The following is a 19,085-nucleotide window of genomic DNA, read 5'->3' as shown; positions in this document are numbered from 1 at the left end:
GCTTGTTTTGCCGTGTAGTTGCAATTGAGTTTTTTCCTGATTAAGTTTTTATGCTGTTTTTCCCACCCCTCGTTTGGCACTGCTTGGGGACGTTCCATTCAGTTACAGAGAGGAGCCGTGTCGGTCTGTGAATGTAAGAGGAAATAGGATTTTTTTACTCACCGTAAAATCCTTTTCTCTGTAATTCACCGACTGACACAGCACCCACCCCTCCTTTTCTCTACGTTATACTGGTTGTTGACGTACTGAATCTGCTGGGAGCAGTGGGGAGGGTTGTTAGCACAGGGTGGACTAAAAGTTCTGTGTATTGTGTAACAATTTTGCCTAGTTCTCCTAATGGCAGTCTAAACAACCCATTTAGTTACAGAGAGGAGCTGTGTCGGTCGGTGAATTACAGAGAAAAGGATTTTACGGTGAGTACAAAAATCCTATTATATAATGTGTGAGACCAATTTCATATATAAAAACAAACACTAAATACATCAAAAAGAGTTCATAAGTCTATAGTTACATAGCTAGTAAGGTTGAATAAAGACACCAGTCCATCCACAGTTCAACCTGAGTGAGTGTCTACAATTGTCCCTATCCCTGTACATCACACACTCACATTGGTCCCTACCCTCAAGGAGCCCACAATCCAAGGTCCCCACTCCTATACTAGGGCCAATTTTGGACAGAAGCCAATTAACCTACCTGCCTGTCTTTGGAATTTGGGAGGAAACCCACGCAGGCACAGGGAGGACATGCAAACTCCAGGCAGGTAGTGTCATGGTTGGGATTCGAATCAGTGACCCTTTTTACTGCTAGGTGAAAGTGCTAACCACTACACCACTGTGTCGCCAATCCAAAGAGACTTTTGCATAGGCAAATTGTGCAGTTATGATCACTGGTGAAATATGAGTGAACTTCACTCGTGCTCCCCCTCAGGTCTGCTTTTACCAGATAGCTGAACACCTACAGGGGTCAAAAGAACCACACATAAGCTGCTTCCGATCCTTATAGATAATATGCAATTTCTCCTTCTCCTCCTCACAAGTCTGGTCACTGTGCCACTCTTTTCTTGGTGAAAAGGCTTGTCCTTTTATAGTTACTGATGTGGGTGTAACTGCAAACCTACCAAGACATGGCCATCCACCTAAACTGACAGGCCTGGCATGGAGAGCATTAATCAGAGAAGCAGCCAAGAGGCCCATGTAAACTCTGGAGGAGTTGCAGAGATCTACAGCTCAGGAGGGAGAATTTTTCCCATGTACAACTATTAGTGGTGCACTCCACAAATCTGGCCTTTATGGAAGAAAGCCATTGTTGAAAGAAATCCATAAGAAGTACAGTTTGCAGTTTGCAAGAAGCCATGTGGGGAACATAGCAAACATCAAAGAAGGTGCTCTGATCTGATGAGACCAAATTTGAAATTTTTGGCCTAAAAGCAAAATGCTATATGTGATGGAAAACTAACACTGCACATCATCCTGAACACACCATTCCCACCGTGAAACATAGTGGTGACAGCATCATGTTAAGTGGATGCTTTTCTTCAGCAGGGACATGGAAGCTGGTTAAAGTTGATGGGGAAATGGATGGAGCCAAATACAGGGCAAAACCTGTTATGCCGTGTACACCCAACCAGTTTTCCCGTCGGAATAAACTTCAAAGGTTTTTCCAACTGAGTTTCACTGAAACTGTCTTGCATACACACGATCACACCGATCGTTACAAATGTGGTGACGTACGACAGGACTAGAAAAAGGAAGTTCAATAGCCAGTAGCCAATAGCCTTCGTCTCGTACTTGCTTTAGAGCATGCGTCGTTTTTGGTCCGTCGGAACAGCATACAGACGAGCGGTTTTGTTAATAGGAATTGGTTCCATCAGAAATATTTAAAACCTGTTCTATTTCTAGGTCTGTCAGAATTTTCATTAAAAAAAGTCAGATGAGGCATGCACACGATCGGAAAATATACGTTGAAAAGCTTCTGTCTGACTTTTTCTGTCGGACATTCCGCTTGTGTGCACACGGTATTAGAGTCTATAAAAGACTTAAAGATGGATTTCACTGTGAAAAAAATTATTAAAAGCTAGCAGCTACAAATACTGCAGCTGCAGACTTTTAATAAATGGACACTCACCTGTCCCAGGATCCAGCAATGTCGACAGCCGAGGCCGATCGATCACTCGGCTCTCAGTTGCTGCCGCCGCCATTCTAGGTGAGGGAATCAGGTAGTGAAGCGCTGCGGCTTCACTTCCTCGGTTCCCTACTGCGCATGTGCGAGTCGCACAGCGCAATTGGAATTGTCCGCGCTGTCTCTGGGACCCGTGTGTGTCCCAGCAGACAGCGCGCAGGGACAGGAAGAGGCACAGACTCCCGTGGGAGTCTATGCCCGGAAGTGGGTGCAAATACCTGTCTTAGACAGGTATCTGCACCCCCTCCCCCCTGAAAGGTGCCAATTGTGACACCGGAGGGGGGGGGGGGGGGTTTAGGGTGGACTCCACTTTAGGGTGGAACCCTGCTTTAAGACTGGGGTGGAGGTTCACCTTCCAGCAGGAAGACAACAAAAATACAGCTACAATAGAATGTTTTAGATCAAAGCATATTCATGTGTTAGAATGGCCCAGTCAAAGTTCAGACCTAAATCCAATTGAGAATCAGTGGCAAGACTTGAATATTGCTGTTCACAAATGCTCTCCATCCAATCTGACAAAGCTTGAGCGATTTTGCAAAGAAGAATGGGCAACAATTCCACCTTCTAGATGTGCAAAGCTGTTCGAGAAATACCCACAAAGACTTGCAGCTGCTTGGTTCTACAAAGTATTGAGGCTGAATACAAATGCACTCCACACTTTTTACATATTTATTTGTAAAAATAATTGAAAACCATCTATCATTTTCCTTCCACTTCACAATTATGTGCCACTTTATGTTGGTCTATCGCATAAAATCCCAATAAAATACATTTACGTTTTTGGTTGTAACAAGACAAAATGTGGAAAATTTCAAAGGTAATGAAAGCTTTTTCAAGGCAGTATACATCAAAGTGTGCATGCAGGTGATTAAAGTTCTGTAGTAACATACACAAATGTGCCACTATAAGCCTAAAAATATAGACTTCCACTGTGAGATAGATTTGAATGGAAACAAAAATGACTAGTTTAACAGACATTATATATTACACTGCTGACTTACTTCTATTAATATTACTTGTTAGGAGAGTCTGGAGAGTGCGCTAATGGGAACTCACCAGGAGATGGAGATGTTTGGCAGTCAAACAGCATTTCCAGACAAGTTATTGCATCGAAAGGAGTCTCTACAAAACCAGCTGATCAGCATTCGCGTGGAACTTTCACAGGCTACTACAGTAAGAATTCAGAAAAAAATAAATTCCTCCATTTTAACAGTTTCAAAGGGTATGGAAGCTTTTTCAAGGCAGTATACATCAAAGTGTGCATGCAGGTGATTGAAGTCCTGTAGTAACATACACAAATGTGCCACCATAAGCCTAAAAATATAGACTTCCACTTTGAGATAGATTTGAATGGAAACAAAAATGGCTAGTTTAACAGACATTATCTATTACACTGCTGACTTACTTCTAGACTGCTAAGCACTACAAATGTGCTTAGCAGTGGAAAATAAGAACTATGCATGATATATATATACATCTATCAACTCTAACTCATTTCTAATACAAGATTATAATTGTTTTCCAATTTGTTTTTCAGGCATTAAACAACAGCACTATGGAATATGAGATCCTAGAGGCAGAGGTTTCTGCTTTGCATGATGCTTTGTGGGAACAGCTAAATCTTAATATACAGGTAAGAATGGAATGTCACACATAATAAATACCAAAAATTGCTTGTGGCGTTAGACCCTCTGTCTGGTGTGTGAAGAGTTATGACCAAATGATTGCCTCCAGATGACGTCTTGATGAAGAAACACGTAGGGCTGGACCTCTTCTCACTTATGGAGAAATCACTTTTAGCTTACTTGGATTCTGGATTGGTGCAACTTCAATATAACCTTGGGATGCGTACCTGGACCCTACACTGTGGGGGTGGCCTGTGATGTTGTTTCGGGGCACTAGATACTGCATGAGCACTTAACTCAACACTGTTTGCAACACATGTAGTTAGTGGCAGGGTACTATAAAGGTACAGGGCCTTGGTACATCCCTATAGAACCCAGACCCTGAAGACCCCTCAGGGGTTATGCTCACTCTGTAGGGTGAAGCCTGGACCCCAGACAAAGACCAGCATTGTGGACAGGTAAGACTAGGGTGCCCGTGTGTCTCTGAACGTTACTGAAAAAAATGGTCTTGTGTTTGGAATGTATAAATGTTTACACTTTTTGAACTTGGCACTAAAATTCAACCATTTAGAGCTCAGCCTCAGGTGGATGACCAGATTTTACATCATACCACAGGTCACACACTTACTTGCCACTTCCACCTAGAGCTCCTTGTATGGTTCTTAGGCACTTCTTCCCACCCTCTTAACACAAGGACTTAGTTACTGAATCTGTACCCAATTTACAGCATTCTCCTTCTAGACACGCTTACCTTTAGTCCGTAGAATACTCAGTAAGTACCCCACAGGAGATTTCTCTCACATGTAGCAATGGCAGAAACCAGGCATAAGGGAGCCTCGGCAAAATCTCAACCACACATTCATGTTGTAAAAGGCCTTCACAGCAGTTAAACTCTGAGTGACAATCCCTAGCAGAGGAGCAGGACCTAATTGTAATACTGTTCTCTGCATCTGATTCTAGTTTCATATCATGCACACCACATTTAGCCTACCTGACCATGCAGGAATTGTCTGCAACTATGTTGCAATTCCTGTGAAAACCATGGCTGGGGAGCATGTGGCTGGGCTTCTTTTTGGGGTTCCTTTTATAAGTGAATCATGTATTTAAGTGGGTGCAGTTTGGCTCTACTTAAAGTGGAGGGCCACCCTAAAAAGAAAAAAATACATTAATATTCTTAACCACTTAAGGACCAGGCCTCTTTTTCAGATTTGGTGTTTACATGTTTAAAACAGTTTTTTTTTGCTAGAAAATTACTTAGAACCCCCAAACATTTTATATTGTTTTTTTCTAACACCCTAGAGAATAAAATGGTGGTCATTGAAATACTTTTTTTCACACCGTATTTGCGCAGCGGTCTTACAAGCGCACTTTTTTTTGGAAAAAATTCACTTTTTTGAATAAAAACATAAGACATCAGTAAAATTAGCCCAATTTTTTTTATATATTGAGAAAGATAATGGTACGCCAAGTAAATTGATACCCAACATGTCATGCTTCAAAATTGCGCGTGCTCGTGGAATGGTGTCAAACTTTTAGCCTCAAAAATCTCCATAAGCGACATTTAAATTCTACAGGTTGCATTTTTTGCGTTACAGAGGAGGTCTAGGGCTAGAATTATTGCTCTCGCTCTACTAATCGTGGTGATACCTCACATGTGTGGTTTGACCACCGTTTTCTTATGCGGGCGCTACTCACGTATGCGCTCGCTTCTGTGCGCAAGCTCGTCGTGACGGGGTGTTTTTAAAAACCTTTTTTTTTTTCTTATTTATTTTAATTGATTTTATTTATTTTGACACTGTTTTAAAAAAAAAAAATGGATCACTTTTATTCCTATTACAAGGAATGTAAACATCCCTTGTAATAGAAAAAAGCATGACAGGTCCTCTTAAATATGAGATCTGGGGTCAAAAAGTCCTCAGATCTCATATTTGGACTAAAATGCAAAAAAAAAAAAAAAATTATACCTTTAAGAGGTATGGGCGGAAGTGAAATTTTGATGTCAATTCCGCCCTCCTATGGTATAGAGATGAGTGGGGGCCATCTTAGCCTCACTGGTCTCCATACCCAGCTAGCGAAAGGACTCGATCGCCTCTGCCACTACCGACGGCTCCGGTAAGCGGCGGAAGGTGCAGGAGGGCGGCGGGAGGGGGGTGGCACCTGTCCCGCCACCGATAGCGGTGATTTCGCGGTGAATCTGTCGCGGAGACCACCGTTATCATACAGACGACCGGCGCCTGAAGAGATGGATATCTCGGTTGTGGCAGCAGCTGCCATTACCGAGATATCCCTCTTCAAAAATAGGACGTACATCGTCGTGCGCTGGTCGTTAAGTGGTTAAAAAAAGATTTAATAAAAATTGAAAAAATAAATATTACTCACCAGAAACCCCTAGGCAGTCTTCCTAATCTGCCTCTTCCTACTCCTCAGCGCTGTTTCTTCAATTCTTCCTCCTCGGCGAGTGGCCCCGTTGTCTTCTGGGACATGTGTGTTTCCCAGGTAACAACGGGCCATTCACAAAGCACCAAACGGCTCACGCATGCGCAGTAGGAAACGGGCAGTGAAGCCTCAAGGCTCCACTGCCTGTTTCCCTTAGTTAGGATGGCGGCGCTGGCAGCCGATCTGATGGACGGATCGGCCTCAGGGCGGCTGACATTGCGGGCTCGCTGGACAGGTAAGTGTCCTTATTAAAAGTCAGCAGCTGCAGTGTTTGTAGCTGCTGACTTTTTTTTTTTTTTAATGGCTGGAACGCCCCTTTAACCTGAACATCACCTGAATATCTCATCTGAACATACACTATGGGGCTGATTTACTAAAATACCTCAATTTGTGTGCCAGATAAATTATCAAGTGAGTGCATGAACCGTCGCACACATAAGCGCAACACATAATATGCCGGCACAATTGATAATAGCGCACGCCGTATCATTAACAGTCCATTCACACAGGGGTAACACAGCACGACTTTGGGAGGCAACTTGGACACGATTTGAGTGTGAATTACAGCGCGACTTGGGGCGACTTACAACACAACTTTAAGTCGCCCCCAGGCCAGGCAAATTTAATAAAAAAAAAACGGCATGGGTTCCCCTCCAAGAGCATACCAGGCCCTTCAGGTGGGGGCCCCCCCTCAAAATCCATACCAGACCCTTATCCGAGCATGCAACCTGGCAGGCTGCAGGAAAAGAGGGGGGGCAAGAGAGCGCCCCCCCGAACAAACCATACCAGCCCACATGCCCTCAACATTGGGAGGATGCTTTGGGGTCCCCCCCAAAGCACCTTGTCTCCATGTTGATGAGGACAAGGGCCTCATCCCCACAACCCTGGCCGGTGGTTGTGGGGGTCTGCGGGCGGTTAAAAATTACAAGAGACAGTTTTTGACAATTCCTTTATTAAAGTCTATTTTCATCTGGTCTTCTTCCTTTCTTCATCCTTCGGCTTCTTCTTCCATCCTCTTGTTCTTGCTACGGTGTTCTTGCCTGGCATCTTCCTCCACCAGGTCTCTTCTTTGTTCTCGGGCTGCTCCGCGCAATAGGAGGCTCCCGCTGTGTGACACTTCTCTTCTTCTGACAGGTCTTATATAACGGAACCGTGCATCAAAGGGGGCGGGGTCACCGGGTGACCGCTATTATCAGGGCAGAAGAGCCAGACGAGAGGGAACTGCCACTCAAACCAGCCTGAAATGCAGGGGAAGCTTTGTTAAGTCATAGATGTGACGGCAACTGAAGAATTCAAATGCACACCATGTGTAAACGTATATGCAATCATCGTAGGTATATTAAAAAAAGGTTGTGACCAGCATAGTGTCTCCTGTCACTTTGTACAAGTCCATAGGCATGATATTCATTGCCTTGAAGTTATGGCTATTACCAAGGGCACATTGACAGACAAGTTCAGATCTCTATCCCCTAATGGCCTAACGAAAGCCTTGAATTACACATGATTATGTAACGTAGACCTTTGGCTGTATCATGAGGGCTCTGGTAGTACCATCGTTAGGATATATATATATATATATATATATATATATATATATATATATATATATATATATATGTATGAATATATATGTACATATTTGTGTGCTTTATTGCATGGGGTGCTTGTATGTATTTTATTTTCATTACTAATTGTATTTCTAATTGTCATGATTAGTCCATGAAATTGGATACCATATTGATCCTTTGGACCAGCATATTTTTGAATGAGGAAATCTTCTATATACCAAACTTGGATTAGGAGAACATGATTGTAATGACCAATTAATTATTATTCATATTTTTAATATATTTTACATTTTTTATTATATTTTTACTTTATTTTTATTTTTTTCTGAACTCATCCTATTTTTCTGTATTTTGTTTGTATATTTTCTAATTGGTATTATGTACTGTTATTAATTTTAGAATGAATTTTATAAATGATTTTTATACATATTTAATGTTGAATCATGCAAGTCCATTAGGCCTTCGGATTGAAGGTTAACGATAAGTTAATCTCTGTCTGTGTTCAGGTATTGCCCTGCCCACTCTCTGCCCTCATCTGTAAGGGCTTGAAATTCTTCAGTTGCTGTCACATCCTTGACTTGGCAAAGTGCATGTGCGTGAAACCCGTCATCATGGCAACAAGCTTCTCCTGCGTTCCAGTCTGGTTTGACTGCCAGTTCCCTCTTGTCTGGCTCTTCCGCCCTGACATCGAAGGGACATCATACGGGAGTGCCGGCGGACTCCAGCTTGGCTCTTGAGCGTCTACGCCTTTACACCAGTAGCGTGTTGTATTGTAACGGTGGACTCTTCCCATGCTTCTGCTCACTGGACCCAGCAAACCTTAGCCCATCTTTATCCATCTACACCAGCCTGGTATCATATGTACAGTAATTTGTTTTCAATAAACTGTTTAACCTTTACATTGGCTTGGTACTGTTTGACTGGACACTCCACACCCTTATTCGGTTCTCCTACCCAAGTTAGTGTCTGTTCTAATTCATCCCAAAGGTATTCTATCAGGTTGAGGTGAGGTCAGGGCTCTGTGCAGGCCCCATCGGCAAATCCTTGTCTCCGGCTGGTGCTGGTTTCTTCTTTGTATATTTATATGGGGGGAGAATCAAAAAGTCACTAATAAAACAGTTAAGAAAAAAATAAATGTTTAGGCCTCCTGGGGTCATCAGCCTAAAATTACCACTTCTCCACAACTTATTTACTTTTTCTGAACCTCAAAACTGCATACCGCTCAGATCTTTACCATTGAAAAGCTTAAAATTCTTGAATACGCTATGTTTAGTAAACCCCCTTTAACCACTTGCCTACCAAGCACTTACACCCCCTTCCTGCCCAAGCCATGTTTCAGCTTTCAGTGATGTCACACTTTGAATGACAATTGTGCGGTCATGCTACACTGTACCCAAACAAATTTTTTATCATTTTCTTCACACAGATAGAGCTTTATTTTGGTGGTATTGAATCACTGCTGGGTTTTTTATTTTTTACAAAAAAATGTTTTTTTTTTACTTTTTTTTCTGTCAGTAAATTTTGTAACTAAGTAATTTTTCGCCTTCACTGATGTGCGCTGATGAGGCGGCACTGATAGGCTGAACTGGTGGGCATTGATGAAGTGGCACTTATGGGCACTGATGAGGCACTAATATGCCACACTTATGGGCACTGATAGGTGGCACTAATATGTGGCTCTCATGAGCACTAATAGGCGACACTGATGGGCACTGTTAGGTGGCACTGATTGGGCATTAATAGGCGGCACTGGTGGGCACTGATAAGCTGCACTGGTGGGCACTGGGCTTCACAAATAGGCGGCATGGATAGGCAGTATTGATGGGTGGCACTGATCAACAGCAGTGATGGGCATTGATGGGCAGAACTGATTGCCAGCACTGGTGGGTACTGGCATCGCTAATGGGCACTGATTGGCACTGGTGGGTACTGATTGCTGGCATTGGTGGGCACTGTATGGTGACACTGTTTTACTATATTGTAATCAGGGCACTGATGATCAGTGCCCTGGTTACATTCCTACATATCCCCATGCGTGGATATGCCACTGATTGGCTCACCTCACCACACACTCTGTCAGTGTAAGACGAGGAGCACCGATTACCGGCACTTCCTTGTTTACATGTGTCCGGCTGTGATTGGACACAGCCAATCACATGGTTAAAGAGCCACAGACACGACTCTTTACAGAGATCGGGGTTGTGACGTATCCTAGCAACACGGCACAGCAGCGATCGCTGTGCTGCGTGCCCCAGTGTCATCCCAGAACGAGAGCCACACCTCCCCGCCGTCATTTGACAGTGGGCAGGCGGCAACAAGTTAATATTATAAGCATGTTCTCTTATCTTTGTAGGCAGTGATAAACATATTGTAAACATATTGCAGGCCACGTGGACACTCATATAGACCAGTGGTTCTCAACCTCAGTCATCAAGTACCCACAACAGGCCATTTGGGTATTTTGGACAGCTATTTAATCTAAGACAAATTCCCAAAACAAGGCCTGTTGGGGATATTTGAGGACTGAGGTTGAGAACCACTGATATAGACCACATCTTCCAGATAACATGATATAAGATCCTTCAAAATATACTTCTTTCCTGTAGCTGATACCATATATTCCTTACAAGCATAGCATCTACCACATCCGCAAAAGCCTGCTTGATTACAAAAAAGAAAAGGGAGGTTGTGTAAGAGTCCAGGGCTTACTACGCATGCACCGATGGCATGTTGCTGCAAGAGGAAACCCGTGCCAACTGAGCATGCGTCAAAGACGCCTCGGTGCGCCAACCCGCACCTGAGCAGAAGACTTGTTAGAAAAGGGCCGGGAAATGCCCAGGACGCGCACATTAATTGACCTCAAACTTCCCTATATAACCCTAGCCCAGACACTGGCAAGTTGCTGGATTATCTTTAGTCCCCCTTGTTCCTGTTCTAGTGTGCGATCTGTCTGAACGTGTTGTGACCTGGAAACCTATTTGACTACTCTTGATTGCTGCTTGCCATTGACCTCGGATTTGTACCTTAGCCATTCTACTTCTTTGCCCCTTTTGTACTCAGCTGCCAGATTGGAACCGACCCGGCTTGGATCTCCACCATTTTTCTTCTGATTAACTGTTTTATGCTTTGTTGCCCAACTGGACTTGACCTCGGCTTGGACCTCAGACTAAGGCTTGCATGGTGCTCCGCACCCCTGGCACCCCTGCCACTCAGTGTCCACCAAGTCTTTGTCTCCATCTCCAGAGGCTTCAAGGATCCAAGGTGTAAGCGAGGCCTCCCCACTACTTCGGTCTCACATCAGGTATGTGGCCCTCATGACAGAATAATCCAGCCATGTCTTAGACTGAGGGGAATGCTTCCACCTTTGAGGCCCTGTGCTAACAAGTGGCCTCTGTGTCTCAGGCCCTGACATCCATACAAGAGAGATATTTTTAACTGGAAGGCCGGCTGACTGCAATGGCTAATCCCTCAGTTCTGAGCCCTGCAGAACCAACTGTTATGGCTATGGAACAGCCCATCTCTACTCTAGCTCCTGAACCACGGGTTCCTATGCCGGAATGCTTTTCAGGGGTTCGCCACAAGTTCAGGGCTTTCAGGAACACCTGTCGGCTATACTTTACCTTACAGCCTTGGACCTTCTCTTCAGAGGATACACAGGTTGAGTTCATAGTAGCCTTACTTACAGAAGAACCTCAAGCATGGGCTCATCAGCTATTGGAAAGGGAGAGTCCTATACTGCACTCACTTCTTCTTTCTTTGATACCATGGCAATCCTCTATGATGACCCACAATGAACCACCATGGCTGAAACAGCGTTGACCTCTCTACAACAGGGGAAACACCCTGTTGAGGACTACATAACGGAATTCCGCAAGTTGGCTGCAGACACTGCATGGGACGACGCTGATACCTTGTGCTATCAGTTTTTCTTGGGCCTGTCCGAGCCCCTCAAAGATGAATTGGCAAGAATGGGGCTCCCTGATATGCTGGAACCTACAATTCAGTTGTTGTTTCAATTCCATCTTGATCGCAGACTCACTGAACTTTGCAGGGAACGATCCGGTATGGCCCATACCACATGGATGCTTCCACGAGTACCCATGGCTCCACACCTGAGAACCCCTGAGACCCATGCATCACCCCAATTCATGATGCAGAACCGATGCAACTCGGCTTAGTTTGTGGACCCTAAGAGCGACAACGCCATCACCTGAAGAATCTATGCCTGTATTGTGGTGGAGCGGGTCACTTTCATCAGGGATGTCCGATTAGGCCGAGTAAGTGGATCGAACCCCCATCTGTTTCACCGTATGTTGTTAAATCCTCACATCTCACTCTTTGCCTCTTTGCAGATACAGGGAAGGATAATCTGAGTAGCGGCCATTATTGACTCTGGGACTTGCAGCTGCTTTATTGACATCCACTTCTCCAAAAAGTATGGAATCCCACTATGCAAGAAGCCCCAGCCATTTACCATTAAGCTGGCAGATGGCTCCACACTAACCTCAGGTCCCATAACCCATGAGAGCACCCTCATATTGGCCAACACTGAAGCAGACCACCAGGAATATCTTTGGCTGGACATGATTTCTTCCCCCATTTTTCCGGTTATTTTGGGGTCACCGTGGCTTCGACAGCACCAGCTACAGATTGATTGGTCCACTGAAGTTGTGTCTTTTTTGGATCACCCTATTGCTTACACCACTGTTTCCCACAACGAGCCTGTTTGATGGTTCAACCCCTTTCCACAGATGACAACACTCTTCTCCCCCAGATTTACAAAGACTTCCTGGACATCTTCGAAAAGAAAGGGGCTGAATCCCAACTGTATCACCGGACGTATGTTTGCCCCATTATGCTTCTTCCTGGTTCTGCAATACCATTTGAGAGGATCTTCCCACTCTCTGAGCCTGAATTAGAAGTCCTCCGAAAATACATTCATGACAATCTTAAGAAAGGGTTCACCCGGCATTCTACCTCTCCTGCTGGCGCTGGACTCTTCTTTGTGGAAAACAAGGATCATTCTTTAAGACCGTGTATCGACTACAGAGAATAAAACAGTATCACAATCAAGAATTGATACCAATTGCCTCTAGGCCCTGAGCTTATTCAGAGGATCTGCACCGCTAAGGTCTTTTCAAAATTGGACCTACGGGGGGCCTACAATTTAATACAGATAAGAGAGGGTGATGAATGGAAAACAGCCCTTTGTACTAGGCTTGGCAATTTTGAGTATTTGGTCATACCATTTGCCCCAGCAACTTTCCAACACTTGGTGAACGACATCTTTCAGGATTTTTTTTTTTTTTTTTTTTCCATACACAACAAACAACAAAGAAAACAAACTGTATATTGAGCGAACATTGCTTGAACCATTACAAAATCTGGTAAACTAGTATACATTTAGTGGAAACATAACAACCTAAAGGTCAACTGTCTATTTTGTTTAATTGAAACCAATCAATAATCAGGGACTTAATTTAGTCTTTCAAGGAGCAGGTGGTATGGTACTTTCAGAGCTGACCCAAGAACCCCAAATCTTTAGGAAATTTTTTTGCCCATCCTCTGGCTTCATACGTCAACTTATATAATGGTATAGCATGATTAATGGTAGTGATCCAAAAGGCTATAGTGGGCAAGGATTGAGACCTCCAATGGATGGTTATCGATTTCTTAGCATAAAACAATACTAGGCATTTGTACATTTTTAGATATACAGTACATTCATCATCAATATATCCCAGTAAACACTGTAGAGGATTGCAGATATTGGGTATCTGAGTTAAGGAGCTGATGAAGGCTGTGACCTCTGACCAGAAATTCCCAATCGGAGTGCACTCCCACATCAGATGAAAGAATGTGCCATCAGCCGTGCCCCATTGAGAGCATAATGCAGAGGGTAATCTATTTAATTTATACAGTAAACGTGGTGTAAAGTAGGATCTGTATAGCAATTTTGTCTGTATCACCTTGTCACTGGAAGAAATGACAGAGGGAAGCTGGAGGGGAAGAATTTCCTGCCAGATGTCGTCAGTCAATTGAGGGATGTCAGCACTCCATTTATTGGCCGTACTGCTGAGCCTATGAGTTGTAGAATGTAGGAGGGATCTATAATATGATGAAACTAGTTTGGTGTGAGAAGAGTCAGTCAGTAACCATTCTAGCAGAGAGAGTTGAATAACTATGTAACGAAGGCCAAGCTGCGTTGCCGCAGTGTGACGTATCAGCAAATATAGGAAGTAGGTCATACAGAGTAAATCCCCAATGAAATTCCTCAAAACAGTGGAACATATTATGTGAAAATAGATGCAGGATTGTTTTCACCCCCTGTTTAGACCAGGATCCCCATCAGTTCTGCGGGAGAATTCCTGCAAATTTGGATTCCCCCATAGGTGGGGTATTTGGTAAATATATATATTGCGTTCGTTGGATGACAGCATTTTAGTAAGCCTAAACATCCATAAGGTCATTGCTAGTATAGTTGTACCCTCTCTCCCTCTAAGGGACATATGATGAATCAGGTTTTGAAGGGACTCATAGGAAGTAAGTATAGCTTCAGGGCAGTGGCCACATTGTTCGCATTGTTGGCTTCAGGATAAAACCACCAGTATGCATGGGCCAACTGCAAGGCAATATAATAGGTTTGAAGGCAGGGTAAAGCCAGTCCACCCTCCATTACTGCCAACTGTAGGGTGTTTTTAGCAATCCTAACTGACCCCCCCCCCCCCCCCTCAAAATGAAAGTGGTAAGAATTGAATCTATTTCCTTAAATTTGACCTTAGTGATATATACCAGTGAATTACTCAGGATATACAAAAATTGGGGTAAAAAGATCATTTTAAAAATGTTTATCCTACCTAGTCATGTTAGAGGGAGATTGGCCCACATCTTTAATGTGGTTCTCAGTCTTCTGATAAGAGGATCTAGTTTAATTTTGATATAGGATGGTTGTTGTATCATAACCCCCAAATATCGAAAGGAGCTGACTATTTGTAGAGGACAAGAGTGAGGTAGCACTATCGATGTTGCTTGGTCTATCATAAATAGAAGGGATTTGTCCCAGTTGACCTGGAACCCAGAGAAGTAACCAAACATCTGAATAGTTTCCAGCAGGGCTGAAAGGGATCAGACACTGCTGCGTTCGCTCTTAGTCTAGTGGTGGGCTTGAGATAGAGTAGTTGCTCCCATCTGATAAAAGTGTTGCCGAATCCAAATTTTGCTAAAACTTACAGCAGGTATGGCCATTCAACGGAGTCAAATGCCTTATGTGCGTCTAAGAACAAGACAGCCCGAGATCCCACATTATCATTAGTGACTTGCAGATTAGTAAAAAGCCTGCACAAATTGATGGAGGTCGATCACCCAGGGATGAACCCGGTCTGGTCTGCACCAATAATAGCAGTAATGACTGTGTTCAGTCGCCAGGCGAGCACCTTGGTAAGAATCTTGACATCTGAATTAATGAGTAAGATTGTTCTATATGATTTGCAGAGTAGGTGATCCTTATGGGGTTTGGGAATGAGGAAAATCAGCGCCTCTGACATAGAGGGTGGTAACTGTCCAATTTTCATAGCAAAATTATATACCCTCAGTAGGTGAGATATTAGTTGATCTCTGAAGTACATATACCACTCGATGGGGAATCCATCCAACCCTGGTGTTTTATTTCTAGCAAAGGATTGTATGGCTTCCCCAATTTCCTCTGCCTTTAGAGGAGCATATGATGAATAAAATGTGACAAATGTGTCCATTATTTCTTTGTTTTGTTCTCCCACTACTCCCTCTGAGTTCCTAATTCTTGGGATGCTACATGGCTGATAGTCGGGTCTGTAGAAATAAGCCAGTAAGCGACTGTTTTTGTCACCAAACTCAAAGAGTCACTGATTCTGATACAGCAAATTCTTCTGGGTGCGCTCCAAAAGTGCCAAGTCTAGTTCTCTGGCCCTGTGCTTCCAGGCTGTGTGTGTCTCAGGGGTGGGGGCCACAGAATATGCAGCTTCTGCCTTCCTGAGATGCTCCCTTCTGCATCCACCAGTCTGGACTGAGATGCCCCGTGGGTCTGCCCAATTGCAGCAAAAGAGCCACGTGTGGTGGCCTTAAAAGCATCCCAAACCACGGGACAGAGGCGCTCTGCCTGTTAGTTATCCAGTAGGATTTCATTTCAGCCGCACTTTGGTCCACATCAGCCAGATTAGCTAGCCACAAAGGACTCAGTCTCCACACCTGAAAGGAGGAGGGGGAGTCCAGGGCGCGGTCCACCAGCAAAGTAGAATGATCGTATACCACTCTAGGGAGATAATCAACCTCAGTCACCATAGTGAGCAAATCTGACGAGATCAATGTGATGATTCCGACTGACACAAATACTCTCTCCTATCCGCATGCTTCCATCTCCAGGCCTCCACTAAATCAAATTGAGTCAGAAAAGAACCCAGGGGTGTTGGGGGCAGTGTAGAGCATCGGGACCTATCAATAGTGTTATCAAGTACCGTATTATAATCACCCGCTATCAATAAAGGGCCCTCCGCTATTACCAATATGGAGCTCATCACCCGTTAGCACTCTCACCTAGCAGTAAGAAGGGTCGCTGGTTCAAATCCCAACCATGACACTACCTGCCTGGAGTTTGCATGTTCTCCCTGTGCCTGCATGGGTTTCCTCCAGGCACTCCGTTTTCCTCCCACAATCCAAAGACATGCAGGTAGGTTAATTGGCTTCTGTCCAAAATTGGCCCTAGTATATGAATGGGCCTTGGATTGTGGGCGCCTTGAGGGTAGAGACCAATGTGAGTGTGCAATTTACAGGGATAAGGTCTATTGTAGACACTCACTCAGGTTGAACTGGATGGACTGGTGTCTTTATTCAACCTTACTAACTATGAAACTATGAAACTATTAGGATCGAGTTTGATATGTTTAATACTGATGGGTGCTGATTTAGCTATGAGGATAGATGTGCCCCTGGCATATGTGGAGTATGTGGAATGAATAGCATATGCAATTTTTGCTCTCTTAAGGGCCATGGCCCTAGATCCATGGAGGTGGGTTTCCTGGAGAAGGATCACATGTGGATTATGTCTCGCCAGATATTATAACAGGGATCGTTTCACTTTAGAGTTAAGCCCCCGAACATTCCAGGAAACTATACATAGTCTAGACATGAATAGGAATAAAGTATGACTAGTGAAACCCAGTTCCCAAAGCCCGCTTGAAGCAACCATAGCATGAGGGCCAGTGTGCCATGAGAAGTGCATAAGAGTGTGAGTGAATCAAACATGTGAAACCACAGCCTGCCATGTAGAAATAACAGTTGCATAACATATCGGCCAGCTAGATCGTTAGACAAAAGTACATAGAATAGTAGATACCAGCATTGCAGCAGAAAAGTGCCCCTTAAATGGATCAGTTGCAGGCTTAAAAGGCCAACCAAACCCGTAACTAGATACTCCTGTATTAGCAAGTAAAAGCTGAACAAAAAACAAAAAAACAGTCCCGGAACATTCAAAACCACCCTAACCCTCCTGGCTCCCAAACCCAAACACATGAGAGCTTTATTCCCAAAACTAAAACTGCAAAGCAAGGGGGTCATGTCACAGTCCCTCAACCAACAAACCCTGAGGTGTGAAGAGAAGTCCGTAGCCGTGGTCTTCCATCCACGTCCGCACAAAACAAAAAATGTGTTCACCCGAATTCTAGAAAAAGCAGTTCCTGAATTAGTAGGAGTAAATGATTAAGGAGAAACATAAAGTCAATATCAACCGTCAACCCGCACGGCATGTGGCCCGTGGTGTAAAATTGAGGATGATCCCCAGCCTCTGGGTAGAACAATGAGTGATGGGGCCATACAAATCTAGGAACATGTCCCTGTCCCTCTCCCTCCCCCAATCTACCTCAAACAAGTATGGGAGGGTGAAGGCCAGGGGTAGTTAAATGTGTTCTGCATCAAGCCACTTCAGTGATGAGGTGGTCTCCGGTTTTGATCCCTGTGATCCGTGCGCCCCAGTGTGTCCACCCAATTTGACGCCTCCTTAGGATCTGTGAAAAAGTAGGCCTTGCCTTGATAAGTGATCCTCAATCTTGCAGGATAAAGCATACCATAGGGTAAATGGAGCTCTCTTAGCCTCCTTTTGATGGCCAGAAAGGTAGCCCTTTGTTTCTGAGTGGCTGCTGAGAAATCAGGAATGATAGTGATTCCATTGCCGTTAAATAATACTTTTCCTTTTACTTGGGCAGCTCTGAGAACGATTTGCCTGTCTCTGAAGTGTAGTAATTTAATGAGGATGGCACGTAGTGGGCCTCCAGAGGGCAGGGGCGTAAGGGAACTCTGTGTGCCCGTTCAAGAGCAAACAGCCATGAGAAGGTGGGGGTGCCAAATGTGGTGGTCAGCCAGTGCTCCATAAAGGCCTACTGGTCTCTGCAATCTGAGCCCTCTGGGAACCCCAAGAAGCTTAAATTGTTATGCCTTAAGCAGTCTTCCATGTCTGTGAGCTTGTCAGCAGTATAGGTTTGGGCCTGACACAGTTCCCTAACAGAGCCCTGCAAGGGACCTGTCTCATCTTCTAAGTCCTCTATGCGTTGTTCTGCATTCATCACTCTATGATGGAGGATGTGAACATCATGTTTCAGGAAGGAGAAATCCATTTTAATGGAGTCCATCTGTGTAGTGAGAGAAGTATGACTGTGCTGTATAGCCTTCATGATTTGTGTCAGGTTAGGCTCTGTGTGCTCTGCCTCATGGCGTGGAGTTGCAGGGGAGTCAGTGTCATCAGGAGGAAAGAATGGGAGGGGGTCAGCAGGGCTGGAAGCCTGGGATTACCGTAACTCACCCTTCCCTGGAGGTTGTCGCACTGAGGAGGTAGAAGAGGAGGGCTGCCCATGCTTCCGACTGTGGTGCTAGTTGACGCCATCTTGCTGCTGGGGAGGCTGCGGCAATGGCGGCATGAATCCTGGTGCTTGCTCCATCATAGGCCCGTATTTTTACCATCCCTTGATAGGTTGCAGGGTCTGGATAGTCTGTTGAGGCAGATGGGACCCCCAGAGCTCAATCGGGTGTGCAGTATCTCTTAAGGATGTGTGCGGAGTGGACGGGACTCGGGCACCCCTCATTTCCTGGTCATAGGCTATTTCCCTGGGTTCCCTCTATAGCCTCAGTGGGGGGAGAATTTTCAGTTAGTCTAGAGTGCTGTGGTGGTGGAATGGGGGCCCAAAACAAGGAGGAGAGAGACCAGGAGGCTGGGGTTGACCGTTTGGGTGTAACAAGGTGGCCACAACTTACCCCA

The 19,085-nt window shown here is 44.5% G+C and overlaps 1 protein-coding gene across 17 annotated transcripts in view; it reads left to right on the top strand.

Annotated features, from left to right (window-relative positions):
• Positions 1-19,085, top strand: part of PLEKHA6 (pleckstrin homology domain containing A6) — a 1,584,742-nt gene that overhangs the window by 779,827 nt on the left and 785,830 nt on the right. For all 17 annotated transcript variants that reach the window (XR_013274469.1, XR_013274470.1, XM_077481247.1 and 14 more), the window contains 2 exons: positions 3,202-3,351; positions 3,716-3,811. Coding sequence is in view for 15 of the 17 variants with exons in the window: in XM_077481247.1 (XP_077337373.1) it covers positions 3,202-3,351; positions 3,716-3,811 (246 nt within the window). In the remaining 2 variants the exon portion in view is untranslated. The remainder of the gene's footprint in view (positions 1-3,201; positions 3,352-3,715; positions 3,812-19,085) is intronic.

The sequence above is a fragment of the Lithobates pipiens genome, unplaced genomic scaffold (assembly GCF_037356315.1).
Source record: "Lithobates pipiens isolate NorthernLeopardFrog02 unplaced genomic scaffold, aLitPip1_a1.2 Scaffold_16, whole genome shotgun sequence".
Lineage (NCBI taxonomy): Eukaryota > Metazoa > Chordata > Amphibia > Anura > Ranidae > Lithobates > Lithobates pipiens.
This window is presented reverse-complemented; position numbering and strand designations above follow the sequence as displayed.